The following is a 21,938-nucleotide window of genomic DNA, read 5'->3' as shown; positions in this document are numbered from 1 at the left end:
TAATTACAATTTTAAGTAGTTTTCATTTCAAAGCAATAAATAAAATTGACATCTATAAAATATTTGATATATTTTTTATTTTTTTATACAACTAGTTAATCTAACTTGCATGATATCTCATCTCCTTTCTAACAAAATGGATATATTTTAACTCTTAATGTAGTCGTTTAATAAATATAACTATTTTAAAATAATGACACAAAATATATTCAAATACAACCATAAAATAAATTAAAATTATATTTTTATAATCGCATCAAATAATTTAAAAAATTAAATTTAAATATATATATATATATATATATATAAACAATATTAGCATTTCACCTGTTTTGCATGTGGACCAAGCAGTTAAAAGAAAAGAAGATTTTTTTTTTTTTTTAAAAAAAAGAAAAGATATTTCATCTATTTTTTCAAATATTAAATGATACGGTTAGCTTTCTTATTCTAGTGATACCAAATAAAGAAAGATAAAATAACTAGCTCCACAAATAAGCAAATATCCTTAATTAGTTATCTGTGGCAAATATTTAATGCACAAAGACTATGAAAATTCTTGATAAGTATGAAGATGACACTACAATAAGCCAATTTATGACCTCATTGCTAATGCTATCACTCACTTAATTTTCAGCTAGCAATGAAAATGATAAAGGATAGATGGAATAAAAAATAAAATAAAATAAGCTAAATAAATAATCCACCACTATTTTGGGAAAGAAATTGATCATGTCATAGAAATGGATGAAAAAAAAAGAAATAAAAATGCCAAATGAATCATAACATAAGTTTGACTTAATAATGTATTTCAATTTTTTTTTAAAATATTTAAATTTTTAAATAAGAATAAAAATGTTTGAATAATTCCTTAGTTTTGACCATCATTGCAATTTGGTGATTAACTTAAAAGTTAGATTTTAGTACAATAATTTTGATTTAAAATTTCATTAATTTCTTGTACAAGTTTGATGTTATGAAATTTTATTCAATATAAAATAATTTTTTTATTCAAATAAAGAGAAAATCCCTTTTAAAAAAATTATTTTTATTTTTATAAACATCCCTTTGCATGAGGAATAAGAATAATTAGCATATTTAAAATCCTAGAATGGGGAATAAGAATTAAAAATTAATTTTAATTTTTCACGTACTAGTAAAATTCAAATTCAAATTCAAATTCAAATTCAAATGTTGGGGAGCAAAAAATCTTGTGGAATGGTTATCACGTGGGCTATATAGATAGAGGGAAGTGACGCAAAATCTAAAACCCCCAAAGTCTAGTAGTGTGATATTGACGATGGCAATAATGTCGGCCAAAGTTTATCTAGCCTCTAGGGGACCCCCTATTCCTTTTCATCAACCCTGAGATCGATAGCTGCTTGGTCGCTCCACTTCTTTTCCATTCTTTATTTCGTGTCTCCATTTTCTTGCCATTCAATCATATACAGTTACTAACCACATTTTCAACTTTTTAAATTATTCGCACATCTTACTTTCTTTATCAAAAATAGGGACCATATTGTCAACTTATAAATTATTCATTTGTATTACTTGAGTTTATAAAAAAATACGACATAACAATAACTTAAGACAACTTAGTGTAATAAAGTCTCAAAATTAGGATCTAATACTGTCCAATCTCTAACCTAACGTATTCAACTCGAGCCCAAGTCAATATTATTTTATTTGAAATTTAAATTCAAATTCGAGTTTGAATTTGAGTCGTTTATATGTATATAATAAACTCGATTTGAATTTAAATTTTAAATAAAATAATGTTGACTTGGGATTGAGTTGAAAACGTTAGGTTAGAGATTGGACGGTATCAAAATCTAAATAATAAATGGTATATTATTTCAAAATAATAAGAATAAATAAATCTATTCTTATTTAAAAATATTTATAATAATACATAATATAATTAAAATTTATAATTTTTGTCTTTAAAATTATTTGAAAATATGAATATTTTTATATAATAATATAAATTAATACAATTGCAAGAAAATATTAAATTGGGTAAGAGTTAGACTTCTGTGACCTTCACCCCTATCTAAACTTCTATTCAAACATTGGATTAGGTTTGGGTTCAATCGGATCAATTTGTCCAAAAATAGAATAGAGATAATAATTGTTGTATCTAATGGCATGAAAATCTTGACTTAATTATAGTCCATTCCAAGATTTACATAATCATGATTATAAAACTTGGGCTCAATTATAATTTATGGGGAGATGATTTGCCACTATCCATGTCACATGCATTATGATAATTAAGGGCTTGTTTGGTCATGTTTTCTCATACTTGTTTTTAAAAATTGTTTTCAAGTTAAAGGATAAAAAATATTTTTTAAGAATTTTATAAAAATAAGGGTGTTTAGTAAGTTATTTTTGAAAAAAAAAACTTGTTGAATAAGTTGCTTTTAAAAATAATTTTTCTACTTCGATTTTGTAAAAAATTGTAATTTAATTTATATAATATTAATTAAATTTAATTCAAGTCTTATTAAAAATAAAATTATTTTTGTAATTAAAAATAAATTTAAATTAACTAGTTTTTAGTAAAAGATAAATAGTAAATTATAATAAAATTATAAGTCATATGTTTTTAAAATATTATTTTTAGTATATGTTAAAAAAAATATGGAGATTAATATCTTCGTAAAAACAATTGATTTTTTTAAAATTTAAAACAAAATTTCATAATAATTTAAAAATAATAATTATTAATAATATTTTATCTAAAATGAATAAGGAATAAATTTTAACTTTTTGAACATGCAAATGACATAATTTTTCAATTACATCTACATATTTAGTACTTATTTACAAACAAAGTATTCTCGAATGTTTTAATTTAATATACTACTAATTGGACTGATTTTTGGAATTCCAAATTATTCTTAAAAATTAAAACATTTCTTAAAGAATTTAAATTATTAATTATGTCTCACTTAATTTAAAATCTATTTACCTAGTAAGAAAATTCAAAATATAATTATGTACATAAGAGAAATAATAAAGTTATGATTCATAATATGTCAGTTGTTTTTTATTATTTTTTGTAGTATTAGATTAATTTTTTGAGTTCCAACTTATTTTTAAAAAAATTAAATTCATTAATAAATTCAATAAAAAATGTCGTTTAATTCAAAGTTCAATGAAAAAATTTATAAAAATATGATTGTATGTAAAAAATAATAATAATGTCATTATAAACCAATTTTTATATATAAATTTCAATTATTGGATTATGGAAAGAGAAGAAGAACAATATCATGTTCAATTTTATTTAAAGAATGATAGCATGTTTAATATTATTTACCTTTTATGGGTTTTTTAAATTCCTTTTTGTTTTCCTTTAAATTTTAAAAATTGGTGAAAAAAACTTCTATTTGTTTTCTAAAAATAGTTCTTTATTTATTTATTTTTTAAAATGGAAACAAATAACAATGGTCAAATAGTCTTATGAATTTTTAAGAACACTTTTCTGTTTTTAAAAATAAAAAATTATTTTTTAATCATAGGATCAAACAACCTCTAAGTTCAATTCCAATGATCCATAAATTTAAACTATTAGAGACAAAGGGAAATAATGTGTAAGAAAAAGGGAGAATGTATTTATCGGTTCAAGTATGTTATTGAATTGTTAATTAGTTTAGTAAACTCAATTACCATATTAAAAAAAAATGAAGATAAAATCATCCATAAAATGAATGTAATATCCATAGTCTCCCATAGACAAACTAAGTGAAGGTGCTCAAATATCAAAATGAAAGACTTCTAAAGGATTGGTTGAAGGGGCCACTAGAAGAAAGTTCTTTAAGATGTTAATTAGTTTAGCAAACTATATTATTAATTATTATTATTATAGATAACAACTTTATGTTATAGTAAGTTCTTTATGTTTCCAAAATCTTCGAATTGTATTTATTTTCAAATATAAAACCTCAAAAAGATCACAAGTTAGAAAAATTGGTAGAAACTCTTCATTGTTTGAATTGAAAAGACTACTTTTAAAAAAAAAATCAGCACCAAATTTTTGGATCCAACTGTAAACCAACATTTGGAAAAACTAAAACCACAAATTTGCATCAACCAAACCTAATTCTTAACTAATATTCCAAAATTGTGGATTGCATTGACCATTTGCATGCGTAATTCACTATTTGAACAATAATTGTCTAACTCAATAATTAAATTGTGATCATGCATGTGATTATTAGGCATAATGGAAGGTCATTAGAGAAAATGATTGTTAGGTGGAATATTAATTAAGTGCTCTTTTCAAGTAGTTGATGTGAGATGATAGTATTAGTTATGACCGTGATTGTTGAAAAAAAGAAAAAAGCAGTAATATTATTTCTAAGGTTTCATCTGATGTAACATATCGATAGATGAAAAAGTAATTTTGTTTCTTTTTTTATCTTTTTTCAACTTACCGGGGCAAAGAAGAAGTAACGTAGAATTATTTAATATCTTACAATTTTTTTTTTTTTTTTTTGTAAATTGTATTGTCTAACTTTTGACGACACAAAATATGCATGAATATGGAACAAAAAGTTATATGAAATGACATCAACAATGTGTTAGATAATATTTTTAGGAGAATCATCGACAAAATATTTCTTTAAAAAACACTATAAATGATTTTTTTAATATTATAAATGATTTTTTAGATTTGTTAAAAACGTTTCTTAAAATTTGTCAAATACTTAGAGTTCGTTTGATAGTAATTGTAGAAAGTGTTTCTAACATTTAATACTCGAATGATGAAATTTTTTAAGTATTATAAAGGTTAGAAATACTTTCTAAAATCATTATCAAACGCATTCTTAGAATGCATTTGATAGTTATTCTAGGAAGTGTTTGTAGTCTTTTTAATGTTTGAAAAATAAAAAATTTTAAATATTTAAAAAATTAGAAATACTTTCTAAAATCACTGTCAAATGAGCTTTTAGAATAAGTTTGATAGTGATTTTAAGAAGCGTTTTCAGTCTTTTTAATACTTTTTTAAAAATTAAATGTTAGAAAAGTCAAAAATATTTTCTAGAATTAGTAACAAACACACTTTTAAGATCCTTTTAATAGTAATTTTATAAAATGTTTTTTAACCTTTCAAACATTTAAAAAAATTTATCATTCAAGTATTAAGAAAAATAAAATATTTTCTAACATTACCATCAAATACACCCTCTATTTTTATTTTTATTTTAAAAAGGAAAACACTTTTTAAGCTAAAATCCAATCGTAAAATAATTGAGAGGCACAATTATTGAGGAAGGATAATTCTAAGAATAGTTTCCCTTGACATTCATAATGTACAAAAGACCAAAGAGGTGGAAAAAGTATTCTACTTTGGCAAACGCCACCTCACAATACCTAAAGCCAGTCAAACCACCTAAAAGTGGAAAAATCATTCAGATCATATAAAACAACAAATATAAAAAATGTTTTAAAAAAAGAAAAAAAGCACGTGCCAAAAACTGAAAACACCTTTTCTGCCTCATCACCAAAACTGAAGTTGGGGGAACCAACACCTTCTCGATTGGGTTCGGCGCACCCAGCACTCCCCTCCAAGTTTCTGCTTAATCCTTCTCTTTTTCTCTCTTGTTTTTTTTTTTTTAATTTCTTCTTCATCCAAAATAAATAAATAAATAAAAATATATTTTTTTTAAAAAAGGGATAAATAAGAACAAGTTAACTCCCAAGTTCGAAGTCCCAACAAGCTAATAATAAGGCTGTGTAAAGAGGTAAGCTTAAGAAAATCAAATTGGTCACGGCGCCGTTTTGGGTTACTGACGAATCATTATAAGTAGCTGCATCTCCCACAACATACTCCACACTCCACCTCTACTCTCTTCTCTTCTCTTCTCGTCTCTTCTCTTCCACCCTCCCCATTGCTTTGACGTTAATTCCATTTGAGGTTAGGAATGAAAATGATGAACTGTTTGCAGAGCTGGCCAGAGCCAATTGTGCGGGTGCAGTCCCTATCTGACAGTGGCATACATGTCCTCCCAGACAGATACATCAGGCACCCATCTGACCGCCCCTCCTTCACCCCCATCTCCACTCACGCCAACATTCCTGTTATTGATCTCCACTCTCTGTTGGCCGCCCGCGATGCACGCCTCCGCCAGGCCACCCTCGACCGCATATCGGGCGCGTGCAGAGAGTGGGGTTTTTTCCAGGTGGTAAACCACGGGGTGAGACCCGAGCTTATGAAAAGCATACGCCAGTTGTGGCGTGACTTCTTCCACCTCCCGCTTGAGGCGAAGCAGGTGTACGCCAACTCCCCCGCCACATATGAAGGGTATGGGAGCCGTCTCGGGGTGGAGAAGGGTGCGAAGCTCGACTGGAGCGACTACTTCTTTCTGAACTATCTGCCGGAGTCTGCAAGGGATGAGAACAAGTGGCCTACTACTCCAGAATCCTGCAGGTAATTAAATCTACTTCTGATTGTTTTAAACATTGTATTTGTATTTTGTATTTGGTATTTGTATTCGTGTTTGTCTGCTATACAAGCCTACAACATGTGGGCCTGGTGCTTGGAGCAGATGAGTTGTGATTGGTGGTTTAAGATCCTCCTATCTGCACCTTTGGGCTCCACTTCTCATATATAGCATCCTACTTGTCCACTCTTCTCCCATTCCCCACCCATTCCACCAAATGTACGGAATGACTTTTTTGCTTTGGAATTTATACGCATATTATTAAATCTTTTTTTTTTTTATCAAAAAAATAAAAAAAAGTTTTTATGAAAAAGTCGGTTTAAACATGACCATGGTGTTTTTTTTTTTTTTTGAGTCTTTTAAAATATCTCTACTAAAATTACCAAATAAATTTCTAATAAATTAAAATTTAAAAAGTACTAATTTTCTAATTTAATGAAAATAAGGTGTATTTTTTGTTGGATGTATTGTAAGGCTTCACTTTACAATCATAGAATGATGTAGTATTTTAAAAGATAAACATTTGATAATAGTAACCAATTTGAGGTCCTCATATTTAAGAAGGTTAACCCAATTGGGAAGACCTTTTTTAAGTTTTGGGTACTGTGTAATCTAATTTGGCCCACAAAATAGAAATAGAAAGTATTTTGAGAAGTGCCTTTTTCAGTTTTAGGTATTCTGTAATCCAATTTGGCCCACAAAATATAAATAGAAAGGGTTTTGAGATTTTTCTTTTTTTAGTTCTTCTCTCTCTCTCTCTCTCTCTCTCTCTCTCTCTCTCTCTCTCTCTCTCTCTCTCTCTCTCTCTCTCTCTCTCTCTCAACCTCTGGAGTTGATAAGGGCAGAAAAAGGATCTTTCTAGGACAATAACTATTGAATTTTATGTTTGAAAAATATTTTTATTAAAGCATTTTCATTACTTCTAAAAAATATGTTTGAATTTTATATAGGAAAGTGTCACACGCAACCCATCCAAATACGATAAAAAAATGATATTTATTAAAGTTTAAAAGCCTCTCAGAATGAGAGACTAATATGTTTGACTCGTGAAAAATATTAAGGAAAGAAAAAAAATGTAAAGAAAAATGATTTTTTCATGTTTGATTGACCTATAAAAAATATCAAATATAATTACAATTAATTAAAAATTTATGTATTTTTAAATTATTTAATATTTATATTGATGAGTTAAAATAAATAAAATGAGTTTGAAATAATAAAAAAAATAATTTATCAACTTTTAATCTTTTTTTTTTTTTTTTTCTTCACTTTTTCTTTCCTTTTATTTTTCTTTTGTATTTTATTTCTCTTGCATTTTCCTTCAAATTTTCTGAAACCAAAAGTATATAAATATTGAAAATGTAGTAAAGGCAAAAAAAAAAAAAAGGGTTCATGGATGGAAATGAATGCAGGGAACTGGTGCACGAGTACAGCAAAGCTGTGGTTGAGCTATGTGGAATTTTAATGAAGATTTTATCGGTGAACCTTGGACTAGAGGAGGACCATCTCCAAAACGCATTTGGAGGGGATGACGTTGGGGCATGCCTGAGGGTGAATTACTACCCCAAGTGCCCACAACCAGACCTCACCCTCGGCATTTCACCTCACTCTGACCCCGGTGGCATGACCATTCTCCTCCCCGATGATGACGTTTCTGGCCTCCAAGTCCGTAAAGGCGAGCACTGGGTCACTGTTGAGCCTATTCCAGATGCTCTCATTGTCAACCTTGGGGATCAGATTCAGGTACACGTCTCTCTCTCTCTTCCACATCCATGTACACATTTTCCAAAATTCAGATATTAATTATTTTTCATGGTCAATTAATCAGGTGATAAGCAATGCAATTTACAAGAGCGTGGAGCATCGGGTAATCGTGAATTCCATAAAAGAGCGCGTCTCACTAGCCTACTTCTACAACCCTAAGGGCGATTTGCTCATTGAACCAGCTAAGAAGCTTGTGAGCAAGGATCGACCAGCATCATATTCAGCAATGACGTTCGATCAATACAGGCTTTTCATTAGGCAAAGTGGTCTTTGGGGTAAATCACAAGTAGAATCTCTCAAATGTTCACAATAGCCAAATATCATCCATGTAAATTATATTAATGTAATTGCTGAGCCGTGGCAGTTGAAGGGTCAAATCAAATAGCATCTAGTGAAAAAAAATTCCCTCCTAAGTGAACTGCTAGTTGACAAATTTGGTTGTGTAACTACTTCCACATGGAACTAATATGATTGGGCTCAAATATTTCCATAAACAAGACATTGATTTGAATCTTGCTCATTCTATTCATTTGAATTTATTTTTTTGCTCCTTTGGGAGTTGGAAGGGAATTTAATCATATCCAACCACCCAACTCTACAATATTTAACGGGAAATAATCGGTTTAATGAAAAGTATGGTGAAGAATGTGACACATAACGGCTGTGATGGCTAAAAGAATTGGCATTATGCATGTTTGGACAGTGATGAGCAAATCATATGGGCAAAGGATGAGATTTGTGGTTGAAAATTTCATTTAAAGACTTATAAAAGTTGTATTTGGTCTGCAAATATTGTTTTTGATATTTAAGAAGCTATTTTCTCCACAATTTATAAATCGAAAGTTATAATTTTGTTGTCTCTTCGTGTAGCAAATAGTGTAAGATCATGTTTGGTTAATTAAATATAATATGTGATAAAGAAAAAAATAATATAATATATATTATCTCATATTTGATTTATTATAAGATAGAATAAGTTATCTTATTATATTTTATATTTAACCAAACAAAGCATAAGATAAATGGTAAAGATATATTATCGACCTATTTTTCATATCCTTTTACATGAAATAAAATTATCCTCAATTGCTATTTTGTTATGAAATAACGAGAATATATATAATAAGAAAAAATAGAATAAGAGCATACAGATTTACGTGAAAAACCCTAAATCGAAAAATTCATAGATGGAGAAAAAAAAAATCCACGAAGTCAAAAATTTGTACAAGAAGGGAGAGTTGTGAGCGGTTATAACAAAAACATAATCGTCAAAAACCCTAAAAAAAAGATATATATATATATATATATATATATATCAACTTCATAGGCTTAATCCCTTCCTTATCACCACCAACCCCAAATCTTATAATTTTTTTTTTCACCATATATATCGCACCACGAACTTCTCGGGTAGACCAAATCGAATTCGGGTCATCAAACTCTAAGAGATACAAAATATATCTCATGGATCATGAATTTATTATTCTCATTCATTTCATTTTTTTTTCAATTTTTTATATCAACCACTTTGTAAAACAATTATTTTTTATTTTTAAAATTTTAGTTTGAAAAACAAAGAGTTCAAAAAGAATATAAGGATAGAAGTGTTTCTCAAATTGAGCATGCTATGGTCAAGATAGTAATATTTAATGAGTTGTGATAGAAGTGTTTTTAGATTCGAGTATGGTAAGGTCAAGATAGTAATAGTTGATGTTTAATGAATTGTACCATACATACAGACATATGTGGTGCATAAACTAAGTAGGTAAACTCATGATTCTAGTAAAGACCATTGGGTAGATTAGTAGATATGCATAGAGTATTTAGATTTCTTATTGGTACCATGAATCATAGTCTTCGTTTTAATGGTTAAGTATGAAAAGCATATTGTGATGCTAATTGGATTTTCGACAATAATGAATTAGACTCCACTAAAGGCTATGCATTTATTTTAGATGGTGGGGTTGTATCATAGAAGCTCATTATAGAGTTCAGTTCATTGCCATGGACATGACTAGTAGTGGGGTTGATTGACTAAGAAGTTTTAGACTAGACATACTTTTATGAGTTAAACCTAGTTCATCGATTGCCCTATAGTGTGAAAATTAGACGGTTATAGATATAACAAAAAAAGAAAAAAAAATGGAGCATACACCTAAAAATAAGGAATAAGATAATTTCTCAAAGATGGTGTATTGGTTAAAGGACAACTCGGGTGACTCATACCAAGTGGACTAGCTAGAAAGCTAGTAGAAAAGACGCTGACAGGAATGAGATTAAAGCTAACTAAATGAGCCATTTGTGATAGTAACCCGACCTAAGTGAATGGAGATTTAAAAAATTAGGTTCAATGGGTATGAAAAAGTCACTTTAATGGTTGCAAAACACTATTATCTATTCCTTTCCATGATGTGATGGTGTAAGTAGTGTTTACCATGGCATGTAAAGTTGGATTTTGTTCTTAATGGATTTATGGCCCTTATTGGTTAGCGTGTAAAAGTTGCATTACACATTTGATAATATCCACTTACACAAGTGTGTGAAGGTGGAGCTAGGGATGGCAACGGGGCGATCGCCCCCATCCCAACCTCGTCCTGTTTATTTGAAATAATTCTCATCCCCATCCCATTTAAAAAATTAAACGGGGCGCAGCGGGCGGGTACCCATACCCCCGTTTAACTTTTTTTTGAAAAATTTTAATTATATTAAAATAAAAATATTTTATAAATAATTAAATTATTATATTTTTTTATAACTTATTTTATTAAAAATATTTTTTTATTATCTATATATTAAAAATAATAAAATAAAAATTAATTAAATTAATTTTAAAATTTAAATTAAATTAAATTTAAAATTTAATTTTATATATAATCGGGGTGGGACAGGGTAAGACAATACCCGAACCTGCTCTGAGTTTTTAAAAAAATTCTCAAACCCGTCCCAAACCCGTTTATTAAAATTAAACCATGTCCTATTAGGAGCGGGGTGGGGCGAGTACCCGAAAAGACCCGCCCCATTATCATCCCTAGGTGGAGCCTCTTTTCTATTATAATTTTGCAATTACAGGATAGGGTACATAACCTAAATATGTCAAACCATGTACCCATGTCAAGGTTGAAATTGTTACATGCATGTGGTAAGATTAGTGGTTTACAACAAAAAAAAAAGAAAAAAAAATTGGGTTCAAGAAAATTATTTCATCCAAATTCTTGTATACCCTATCTACTTTCACTATATAATGGTTCAACTCCAAAAGACATCAATGATTATACATTTCAATTTTTATTACTCAATTCACACCAAATTTGAACCATATAGGGTATTGTTGGTTTGATTACATTAAAATGTACTAAACTTTTTAAAATAAATTGTAAACTGTTACAAATATTCAAATTCTCATAATTAATATTTTTTACTTGGCGCATTTACCAGCGGAACTCCTCTTTTTATCTCACATTTAAAAGATTTTTATAAAGGGAAAATTTTTTTTTTGAGTGTTTTCTTAGGTTCTCTCTATTCTTCATTCCTTTTTTTTTTTTCTTCCATTAGAGTGAGTTATCTAAACAAAAGTTCAACTAGGTATTAAGAGTGCACCTAAAAGTATGTTGTTGAATTTTGAAGACCTTATTGAATGCTACTACCTAAGGGTATCTAATCTTGTTGTTGAATTCAACTAGGTATAAGATCACTACTACCTAAGGGTAGGTTATCTAATCTTGGAGATTGAATACTAGGTGAAAGTAGATATAAGGACAACGAACAACTTCTTTGTTTTTCTTATTATTTGTTAACCCGTTATTTTGAATAACAGTGCAATCCAAGTGCTTTTCCAACAAGATATACATACATGACATTTCCCTTTTCTTCTTTTTATTGAAATTTGATGTCCTTGATTCTTGAACTTAATTGGGTTCAAATTTCTTATTAGGCTGATAATTGGATTTGGAGAATTCATTAGGTTTAGACCTAACAAAATGAGCCTTCGAGATGCTTTCCTTAGCCTTTTCAATCGAGTCACAGGGTGGTCTCTTGGTTTCCTCAATTTAAATAAGGACAATCACCATGTGACAGAACATTTCCTTTCTTTTACTTATGGAGGTAATTTTTTTTTTTTACTTAGAGCTCTAGATTAAAAGCTTTCATCCATAACAAACTCTTCACTTGATACATCACTTATATGATGATACTCATTTATTTGAGTAGAAATAGATTTATCATCCATTATATTAAAATCTAAAAAATTATCCATGGCGAATCTTATAGTACCAACAATTCACATCACTAAATATTTTACCAATCAACATAACATAATATTCATTTGACTAGGTCTAGAACCTTTGGAAATCATATGACAATGTGTAATTTTAGAACATCTATTTGCTCAATCAATCCAATTTTCAATAGTGATTTTTCTAATATGTTCTTAGACATGAAGATTCATAATCAATCTTCCATATGATGGTAAAACTAAATCCTAAATGTAAAATTTAAAAAATAATTTAATTATTCGTAACATTAAAATAACAAAATTTCCAATTGATATGAAATGGGACTTACACCACAATTTTTAATTGGGCTTTTTTTTTAATATCTATACAACATTATTTATCTATTTATATAATATACAATTTTATTTATTATTATTTTTTGGAGATGCAAACTTATTACTTAATGTTTTGTATATTAAAATATATTTTTTAATAAACAATATAGTTAATCTTTTTCTTTTTCTTTTTTGTAACATGGTGTTTCTTAAATAAGATTTTATTAATTCTAATTGTGAAAATTTTCTTTCTACTAAAGGAACATTAATAATATTCTACATCGTAAATAAGATTGATTTTATTCATTTTAGTTTTGAAAAACTTCTTTCCATGAAAGTAACTATTAAAAATTTCTTTTTTAAATAAGATTTTCTTAATTTTAGTTTTGAAAAACTTCCTTCCACAAAAGTAACTATTAATAATATTTTACAAGCTAAATCTATAAAAGAATTTAATTTCTTTATATGATTTAGTATTTCAATTGGATTATTTATTTCTATTTCTAAAATGTCTCTTAAAATGTCTAATTTTGAAAACAATTTTAAACCATCAATAAATCATAGTGTTTATGTATCATTGGAGCACATATTTTTTACTCTAATTAGTTACTAAATAGCTTGACAATATCAATAATCGGATCATTATTAGAATAACTGTCCTTTAGTTGTCTAGTCATGCGTTTTTATGCAAGTTGAAAGTCTTTAGAAGTTACATGCCAATGGTCACATATAGGGGAATGTCGTCCTCTCCACTTCATCTTCCTTAACATCCTCAAATATTTCATTTTGGAAATTAAAGTCCACATTGTAGTCCTTTTCCTTTGTACTAGATTTTGTAAATCTAGTGTCATGCATAACATGTGCCCCATTCAAATTCTTAACCTGAAGTTGTATATACCACACAATAATAATAAATGTAAGAAAATAAACAAATGTTAAAACATTGAAGTATTAGAAAATATAAATATAGTAAACTTGTCACTAACTTCTAATAAAAGTTGTTTCAATTCATCCATTTTTTAGTTAAGTCCCTCAATTTCCTTTTGACTAAAATTTGACTTTGAGTTTTGACTGAATTTCACAAACTCCATCCATAAATTTTGGACATATTTTACATAAATGAAATAAGAATTTACTAATTACAACATTAAAAAAAATAAATATTATGATTAGTTTATTCACTTTCAAATAAGACACTTCTTAAATTTAGGTTTTTCATGATACCTTTGAACTTAACTTTCTACAAGTTTATTTATAATGAACTTAACACTGGTTAAGTTCAAGTTCCACATGTTAATTATAGAGTAAACATTTTCTATTATAGTCGAGTCCATAAATAAACATGCATGCATTATTTATGATAGTTAAGTCTAAATTAAGTTACCTCAATTGATGGGACACATGCACCATTTGTCGTCTCTTCGGCCATTGTAGCACAACAACAACAGCGTATGTTGCAATTTTAGATTAATCCTTTTGTTACTTAAAGTTATTTTTTTGGCAAATTGTAAGGTAGTTGATTGGTGCAACATTTCCACTAATGTTTATTGTTTATCCAAATGCTTACAATACTCTTGTTGATACTCTTCTAATGTGGGTGTTAGGAGCAAATGAAAAGATAGTTACAAAATTCAAATAAAGTTTAATTGTCAATAAAAAATAATACAACAATGTATAAAAGTGTATTATTAAAATTTAAAAGTAAGAAATTACTTACATTATACTCTACAAAGACTTTTTCAATATTAATAGACCTTGGAGCACTTGCTCTCGAATACACAAGTAGCATATTTCAATCCAACAAGTGGAATAGCCTCATATCCCCAAACCTAGAAAGCATATGGAAATCCAACAAATTATAGGCCTCCACTGTAGCTTCTTTCTTTGCTTTCTTGTTATCTTGGTATTTGGATACCAGATTCTCCAAAGCCCTTTATAAACCAAAAAAGTATCCTCCATAACATGTCTCCCCAATGGACAATCGTTAAAAGTCTCCAAATTATCAATAAGAGCAACCCACTCTGTATCTATTAAAATTTTCCCTTCTTTTTAGAAAGAAACATGCTCTACAAAGTATAAAAGCACCAACTTTACCACATTTTCGTTTTTGAATTCATTCATCTTTTTTTTTTTTTTTAGCTTTCCTAAAAAAGGAAAACTTTCTCTAACTCATCATTACGCACCTTGTTTTCTCCCTTAAAATATGCATCCCTTATTTGTGATGATTTTTTGTCACATTTTAGAAGAGGACCAAAACTCAATCCTGTAATCAATACAAACTCATCTTTACTAAATCTTAAGCCCTTAAAATTTGCATTAAAAATCTAAGTTCGAGAACGAGTAAAAAGTGATCAAATCATGACTTTCTAAGCATCTCCAACTATGGCTCGGTCAATTTTTTCTTGCTATTTTCAATGACTACCAAGTGAGATAAGCATGCAATTTTTCCAAGAATTACTCCTCTTTAGGTATTTTAGTTATAAAAGATAGTAGAGGATGAATGTCAATTCGCAAGGTAATAAAAATTTGTAGAAATATCAATATAAATTGTGTAAAAATATCTTAACAATCTTATCCATCATGATATTCCCTAAAATAATTTTTTTTTTATATTTTTTAATGGGAAAAATGTGTTTCCATATATACCCATATGAAAAAAAAAATCATAAAATAGAAACTTAAATTTATAAAATACAAATTTCAAGCAACCATTTAAAAATAATTAACATTTCATGTACTTTTTGGTCAAGGTACTACCTTTTCATGATATAGAGACTACCTTTGACTAATAAGTATATGAAACTTAAATTATTTTTGGAGAGTTCTTATTTTGTGATTATTTTTATATGAGTGTATAGAAACACACATTTTCCTTATTTAAGGATATCAAGGCTGACACTAATATTTTACAAGGTGCCATATTTCATGAGGATATTATTGATGATACTGATGTAATTGAAGTTATTAACTTTGACTAAGTTGCAACTAGATATAAAAAGTTTAGAGAATATTATAATGACCCTTGAAAAAAAACCAAGACAACTTAAACCTAAACTTATTGATAATGAACTTGATAGTAGTTAAGTTTAGTTTTTTCTTATCATTAAGATATTGTTTGAACCTTGGACTATGACTTTATAGAGAAAAATTGCAACTGCAATTTCCTTTTTTAAGTTTTATTAACTAAATATCAAGAAATATCATGAAAAACTAAGAAAATAAATGTATTTATAAAACATCAAGTATTTAACATATTTAAATCAAAAGTCTAAAATTTTAGATAAAATAATTCCATAAAAATTCTATTCAACTACATTGTCACTTCATAACCAATAAATTCATTAAAAAAAAATTGAAACAAAACCAAAGAACCTTAAACCTAAACTTGTTGATAGTGAACTTAATGGTAGTTAAGTTATTGATAGTAGTTAATTTCAGTTTTTCCTTATCATTGAGATATTGCTTTAAACCTTGGATTATGACCTTACAAAGAAAAATTACAACTTCAATTCCATAAAAAAAAAAAAAAAAATCTATTCAGTTAAATTATTAATTCATGACAAATAAATTCATAAAAAAATTTAAATCCAAAATTTCAAGTAAAAAATTAATACTTACTAATTCAATTGATTCATTCTCATTTTTTATTGATGATGAAGAATTTTTAAAGCATCATTTTCTCTCACTAGCTTCTTTCGCAAGGATTTTATACCTCTTCACTTTGGTATTCTTCATCAATGAATCTTCTTTTTCCCCCATTTTTATAAACTAAATCAACTCACAATATTAGTAAGATGAAAAATAGGGTTTAATTTTAAAAAATAAAGAGAGCTAAAACAGGGCACTAACCGTGATTCTCTATTGTCCAAAATACTAAGTTGTTTTTTTTAGAAATTCTAACCAAGAAAAACGAGAGAAAGAGTCACTACGACTTTTATAATACTCTGAGTATCGTCTTCAATGATTGACCTATGAAAGTTGTCAAACTAGGTTTAAATAATTGTTTTTTTTTTTTTTTGCCTAATTTCTTGAATTGAGAATGTATAAAATTGATTTGAATAAAATTAAATTTACTAAAATAAATCTCTTGCAAAAGAATTATTGATTTCTAGTTTAAATGATTCAAGATTAAAGGTTCTACAATTGAACTTTGGGTTCAAGGCTTCACGCAAAACAAATGTATCAATTTTAGTTAGTCTTAGGGTATTCAAAATGTGGGGTCCAATGAGATCAACCTGAGTTTCATAACTTAGGGTTGCATTTATATCCTAATTATTAATATTTTATCCCATTACTGAAATACCAAATAGATAAATGGGTATGAAAATTGGGTTTAGGTTTAGGATTTAGGTATTTACCACTATTGTTAGGGTCGAGCCAACTGGATTCAAGCCCGTCCAGCTTCTTTGGAGTTAGACGGACTTTTTCCTTGCATAGAAGGATGTCTAGATGGGTGGTTCGGGCACGCCTCTCTAAAGCTTAAGTCAAATGAGGATAGCTCTAACTATTTTTGTGAGAGATAATGAGTGTGTGTACCTTGTTCGTGCTTTTTGAGGGGTTTATATAGAACTAATGGCACCGTCATTATCTTTCTTGTATTGATGATTGCCCGACGAAAATTGAGTCTTGATAGGACAGTCAACGTCGTCACTACTATGTGGACTAGGCAATCATATCGAGTAAGGGCGGCTTACTAGTGCCATTTGCTAATTGTCGTGCCAATATCTCAGACCATGTAGCTGATTGTCCATTTAGCTTGTCAATGTCTAGGATTGTGTGTAACAATTGATTGACATTGACTTTTGAGTGTAAATGGCATCTAGTCCGCCGCTCAAACGTCAAGCGTCTAGGTCGTCGCTTAGACATCAGGCATCTAGTTCGACGCTCAAACATCAGGCGTGGTTGACCACACATGTCAAAAATTCTGAGGACTTGGCTGGATTGATTTGTCCGTCTTATAGGTCCAGCCGGCTTGGTCTGTCATTGTTGACATGTCCGTCTTATAATTATGATACAATTTATTGTATCATAATTATAAGGTATGTAATTGTTGGGAACCCTAGATTACTCTGTTCCCATGTCCTGGATCTTGTAGAGTGCATACATCTATTTCTAGGGATATTTAGATCTAACGCAACAAAAATAATGGCTTAAAAAACCATAGAATAATACAGATCTAGAGATTAAAACTCATACATGCGATTTGGATGTTCCCAAATCGAAATCTACCTAATAAAGAATGTGTCTAAATGCTCTGGAAAACTTGTACACCCAAAGTCTTCCGCCAGATAACTCAAACCATGTTCATGGCACTCCAAAGAGTGACTTTGGAATGGTGGATGCCTAAACTCTTGCTCTTTTTGGATATGGAAGACAATAGTTGAAAGGTCATTAGGAAAATCAAACCCTATAAAGGGGTATTTATAGGGATCTTCTACTAGGCTTAAGTGACTTAAGCTCACATGTGCTTGGGTCCCTTAATTTAGTACAAAATTTCTAATTGATTAATTAACCACACAAGGCCATCTAATTATCAATTAGCTCAATCCTTAGACCTTAGTCACTATCTCATATGCCACCTTGTGTAATGACCAAAACACATTCATGCACAAGAGTGAACCAAGAGTCAATCTAACCCTCATAAACCGTTTCACATGGTATATGAATTCAAAGTGAGAACCATTGGGACCCATAGGAGTACTAGTTCTCTCATAATCCAATTTTAACGTTGATTCAACATCCCACTATAGAGAATTAACTACACTCCAATATCCTATATAAATAATAACGAGACAAAGCTTGAGTCTATAACCTACTATCCACCACATGTAGACCCCCATGAACTGGTGTTCGTAATCTAACAAGGTAGTGTTATCACCTATCAAGATTACTTATCAAATTCTTGAGTTACAAATCTCACTTATTATGTGATCAACTCACATCCTCTAACTCCAAGGGACATATGCCAAATTCCACTAAAGGAATCATTGAAGCCACAAATTTCATGATCACATATCCTTTGAATCATTCAAGGGGACACACTGTATCAATCCCATGAGATTAGTGACTCTTTTAAGAATAGTTGTTATCAACCAACCTCCATCAACAATAACCCAATCTATAAGGATTTTATAGCCTCCATCAATAGTGACCCAATCTATAGGGATTTTTTACCACTTTAAGGTATCATCCATAGGTCAAAGCCTCTTGTTGATTTCAGTATAGACTCAATATCCTCTCAAAGTTAAGAGTTCATATAGTATAGTAACTTAGTGAATTATGATAACCAATAGTCTTACGCCATAATTCATCATAGGTCATGTCTAGTGTACATCACATACACTAGTACACTCACCATGACAAGCTCATCTTGACAACCAAGATATATCATCCCTCCAATTAAGAGGTGGTGCATTACAGTCTCTATTGGATTTTCAAAATCCATGAACTAACTGTGGACAACTTATCTACTTACAAGGAACCCATGATTTGTATCATCTATGCAACTTTTAATATGGTCAAGTCATGTACAATGTAAGAGATATGAGTTGAATGCTCAAATCAATGTCAATACGTAAAAGGGATAGTCAAGTATGACTTTGTTACATCATGTCTTACTTTTAAGAGCTCAATCATAACAGTAATGTCATTATTTGTAAACATATGCATGATCACAAATAATTTCTTCAAAGCAAGGGAACATTTATTTTTGCAACTCAAAATAAATCCATTTGCATTTTTTACCAAATAAGAATTCAACATATATTTTATGCCTTTGGAGAAATTAAACAAGTGATATAAATACAACATATGCAAGAGATATTTATTTTATGAAAAGCTTAGCAAAACCATGCATATTATAACCACTCATAAAAATTCTCATAATCAAAAGTACAACAAAACTCACAATATGATGGCTCCACAAAGTCCAATTCCTCTCCTAATAAAAGAAAATTTAAGTAGACTTATAGAATTAGAAATTCCATAAAATGAAAACCATGATTCTTCTAAGTTCTATTAACTCTTTCTTAATTGGATAACACTCTAACTGAAATATGAAATATTTCTAAAATTGAAAGGCTAGGCAAATGGAGTCTAATTCAAGAGAAACTTGAGCAAAATAGTTTGTTGATGAGTTTACAAACCTTAGAAATTAATTTTTAAGTCAAAAGGTCATCAAAAGATTATCAATTAAGCCTCAACCTAAATTAGTTCTAGATTGCTCAAAGCAAAGCATGTTGTACTGCTCTTCATTTTCTCGATTTTTCTTACCAACCAAACAAGTTCTAAAAGTTATAAAACTTTTAGATCTAATATATGATGAGTATAGAAGATTTTAAAAATAGTTTATAAACCTAAAACAAAGTCTAATAATACCAAAACTCTCAAACATAAAAATTGTCTTAGCATACCTTACTGAAAATCCTTTAATATTTCCTTAATTACTTCCTTATTCAAACAAATTCGAAATTGCATGAAATTAGATTATATAGTTTCTTTTTTTATTAATTAATAATATATAAAAATAATTAAGAATCATGATAATTATTCAAAATATCCCATAACTTTAAAAAACCTAAGTGGGTCAAAGCTATCTTATTTGAACCACTCTATTTTCTTACCCATTTCTTTAAAATATTTGTACTAGGCTATCAATGTCCAAATGAGGTGAAATTTTGAAATTTTTGAAAAGCATAATTGGTCCAAATTGTCTCTATGAACCTCACTCTTGTATTTCTCAATCTGTCCGGAATTTTCTCATGGGGATAACGTGGTCTAAAAGTAACAAGACTTGAATGGTTGGACTTATTATTGAGTCTATTATTTAGTAAAACTAATTTGGGATTTTAATATTTTACCAAAAATTTACAAAAATTCAAAAATTACCAATTGGTCATATATATAAAGAAAAAAACAAGGTATTCCTCATCCTTGGGAAATCCTTTTTTCTGATGAAATTATCTCCATAAACCTAAATCTATTATATTAAATTGTTTGAGTTTGATTTGGGTCCTCCCAATATTGAAAACAAATTGGGGATCACTCATTATGGGTTGAAAGGTATCATCTAATTCCTCTTGGGTATCAACATCATAAGATATATCATTCTCATCCACTTCTAACAATTTATATGTGAATCAAACTTAAATTACAATATTTTCCTTCACTTTCTTGGCAACCAAACAATCCAAAAGATAAAAAAAATAAAATAAAATAAAAAAACAAACAAACAAACAAACAAATCTCTAACAACTCTAACCAAAAGAAAAGGTGGAGAAGAAGAAGAAAATAGAAAAAGGAAAAATGCAAAATGAGATTATTTACCTCTAATTACTCCCCAAGTAGAGATGAAAACCTCTAGGGAAAAATGAAGTGAAATGGATTTTCTTTAGATTTTTCCTCTTTTATATTTCCCTTTCAAATATGAGTTGATGTAAATGTCGTTCTCTATGCCATGAGGTGACCAAACTACCCTTAGTTGCTACCAAAATTTCAAGTATACTCCTTTTATCTTGTAGTGCACAATTCTTCACGTCTTTATGTGTATGTGGGACATTTTGCAACCCACACATGTGGTACTTTTAGTACATTTTCAACAATTTTTCATCTACGTGTGACATTTGACAACCTTTAATGGTGACATGTGGTACTTCTAGTATATTTTTAACAATTCTTCATATCTCCATGTGTGACATTTGTAACCCCTAAGTGTGACATGTGGCAATTCTAATATATTCCTAAATTAATTACACTTATCCTAATACTCCAATTAATATAATTCTTTTCTAGCTTATTTGTATAGTTGTGATTCTTTGAGGTTATTTAACTTTCCTGATTATTTTAAGTTTAATTGGATTTTTAACTTTTTATTTTTTCTTCCAAAATGGCAAAAAAAAAAAAAATCATCTAAAAATCTAGGATGTTACATGCTTGTTCTCTTGGGATGAATGGCAGGGTAACGAATTGGGTTAAGAGGATAAAGAATAGACACGCAAATTAAGGGGTGGGTTAGTGGGAAAATGGGCTAAAGGGGTATTTTTGTTTAGAATAGGTTATTTTTTAGGCTATTGAAAGTGGGATATTAAGATTTGCAATTTTATGGTCTTTTTGCCCCTTTTAATGGGTTATCCCTAAAAAATATAGCCACGATGAGTTTGTTGAAAATTTAACATATT

At 29.0% G+C, this 21,938-nt stretch overlaps 1 protein-coding gene across 1 annotated transcript; it reads left to right on the top strand.

Moving 5' to 3' along the window:
• Positions 1 to 5,785: 5,785 nt before the first annotated feature.
• On the top strand, positions 5,786 to 8,734 carry LOC117919836 (probable 2-oxoglutarate-dependent dioxygenase At5g05600). The gene is made up of 3 exons (XM_034837102.1): positions 5,786 to 6,439; positions 7,865 to 8,195; positions 8,281 to 8,734. Exons 1-3 carry the CDS (start codon positions 5,934 to 5,936, stop codon positions 8,527 to 8,529), a joined length of 1,086 nt encoding a protein of 361 aa, XP_034692993.1. The 5' UTR covers positions 5,786 to 5,933; the 3' UTR covers positions 8,530 to 8,734.
• The last annotated feature ends 13,204 nt before the right edge of the window (positions 8,735 to 21,938 follow it).

The sequence above is a fragment of the Vitis riparia genome, chromosome 8, assembly GCF_004353265.1.
Source record: "Vitis riparia cultivar Riparia Gloire de Montpellier isolate 1030 chromosome 8, EGFV_Vit.rip_1.0, whole genome shotgun sequence".
NCBI classification, from domain to species: domain Eukaryota; kingdom Viridiplantae; phylum Streptophyta; class Magnoliopsida; order Vitales; family Vitaceae; genus Vitis; species Vitis riparia.
The sequence above is the reverse complement of the archived record's forward strand: the minus strand, read 5'-3'. Positions and strand labels throughout refer to the sequence as shown.

Bases quoted from the DNA above. Each gene is read 5' to 3' on its own strand.
- LOC117919836 (XM_034837102.1), top strand. From the start codon at position 5,934: ATGAAAATGATGAACTGTTTGCAGAGCTGGCCAGAGCCAATTGTGCGG. The intron at 6,440-7,864 runs GTAATTAAATCT...AAATGAATGCAG, and splicing joins ACTACTCCAGAATCCTGCAG to GGAACTGGTGCACGAGTACA. The intron at 8,196-8,280 runs GTACACGTCTCT...TCAATTAATCAG, and splicing joins ACCTTGGGGATCAGATTCAG to GTGATAAGCAATGCAATTTA.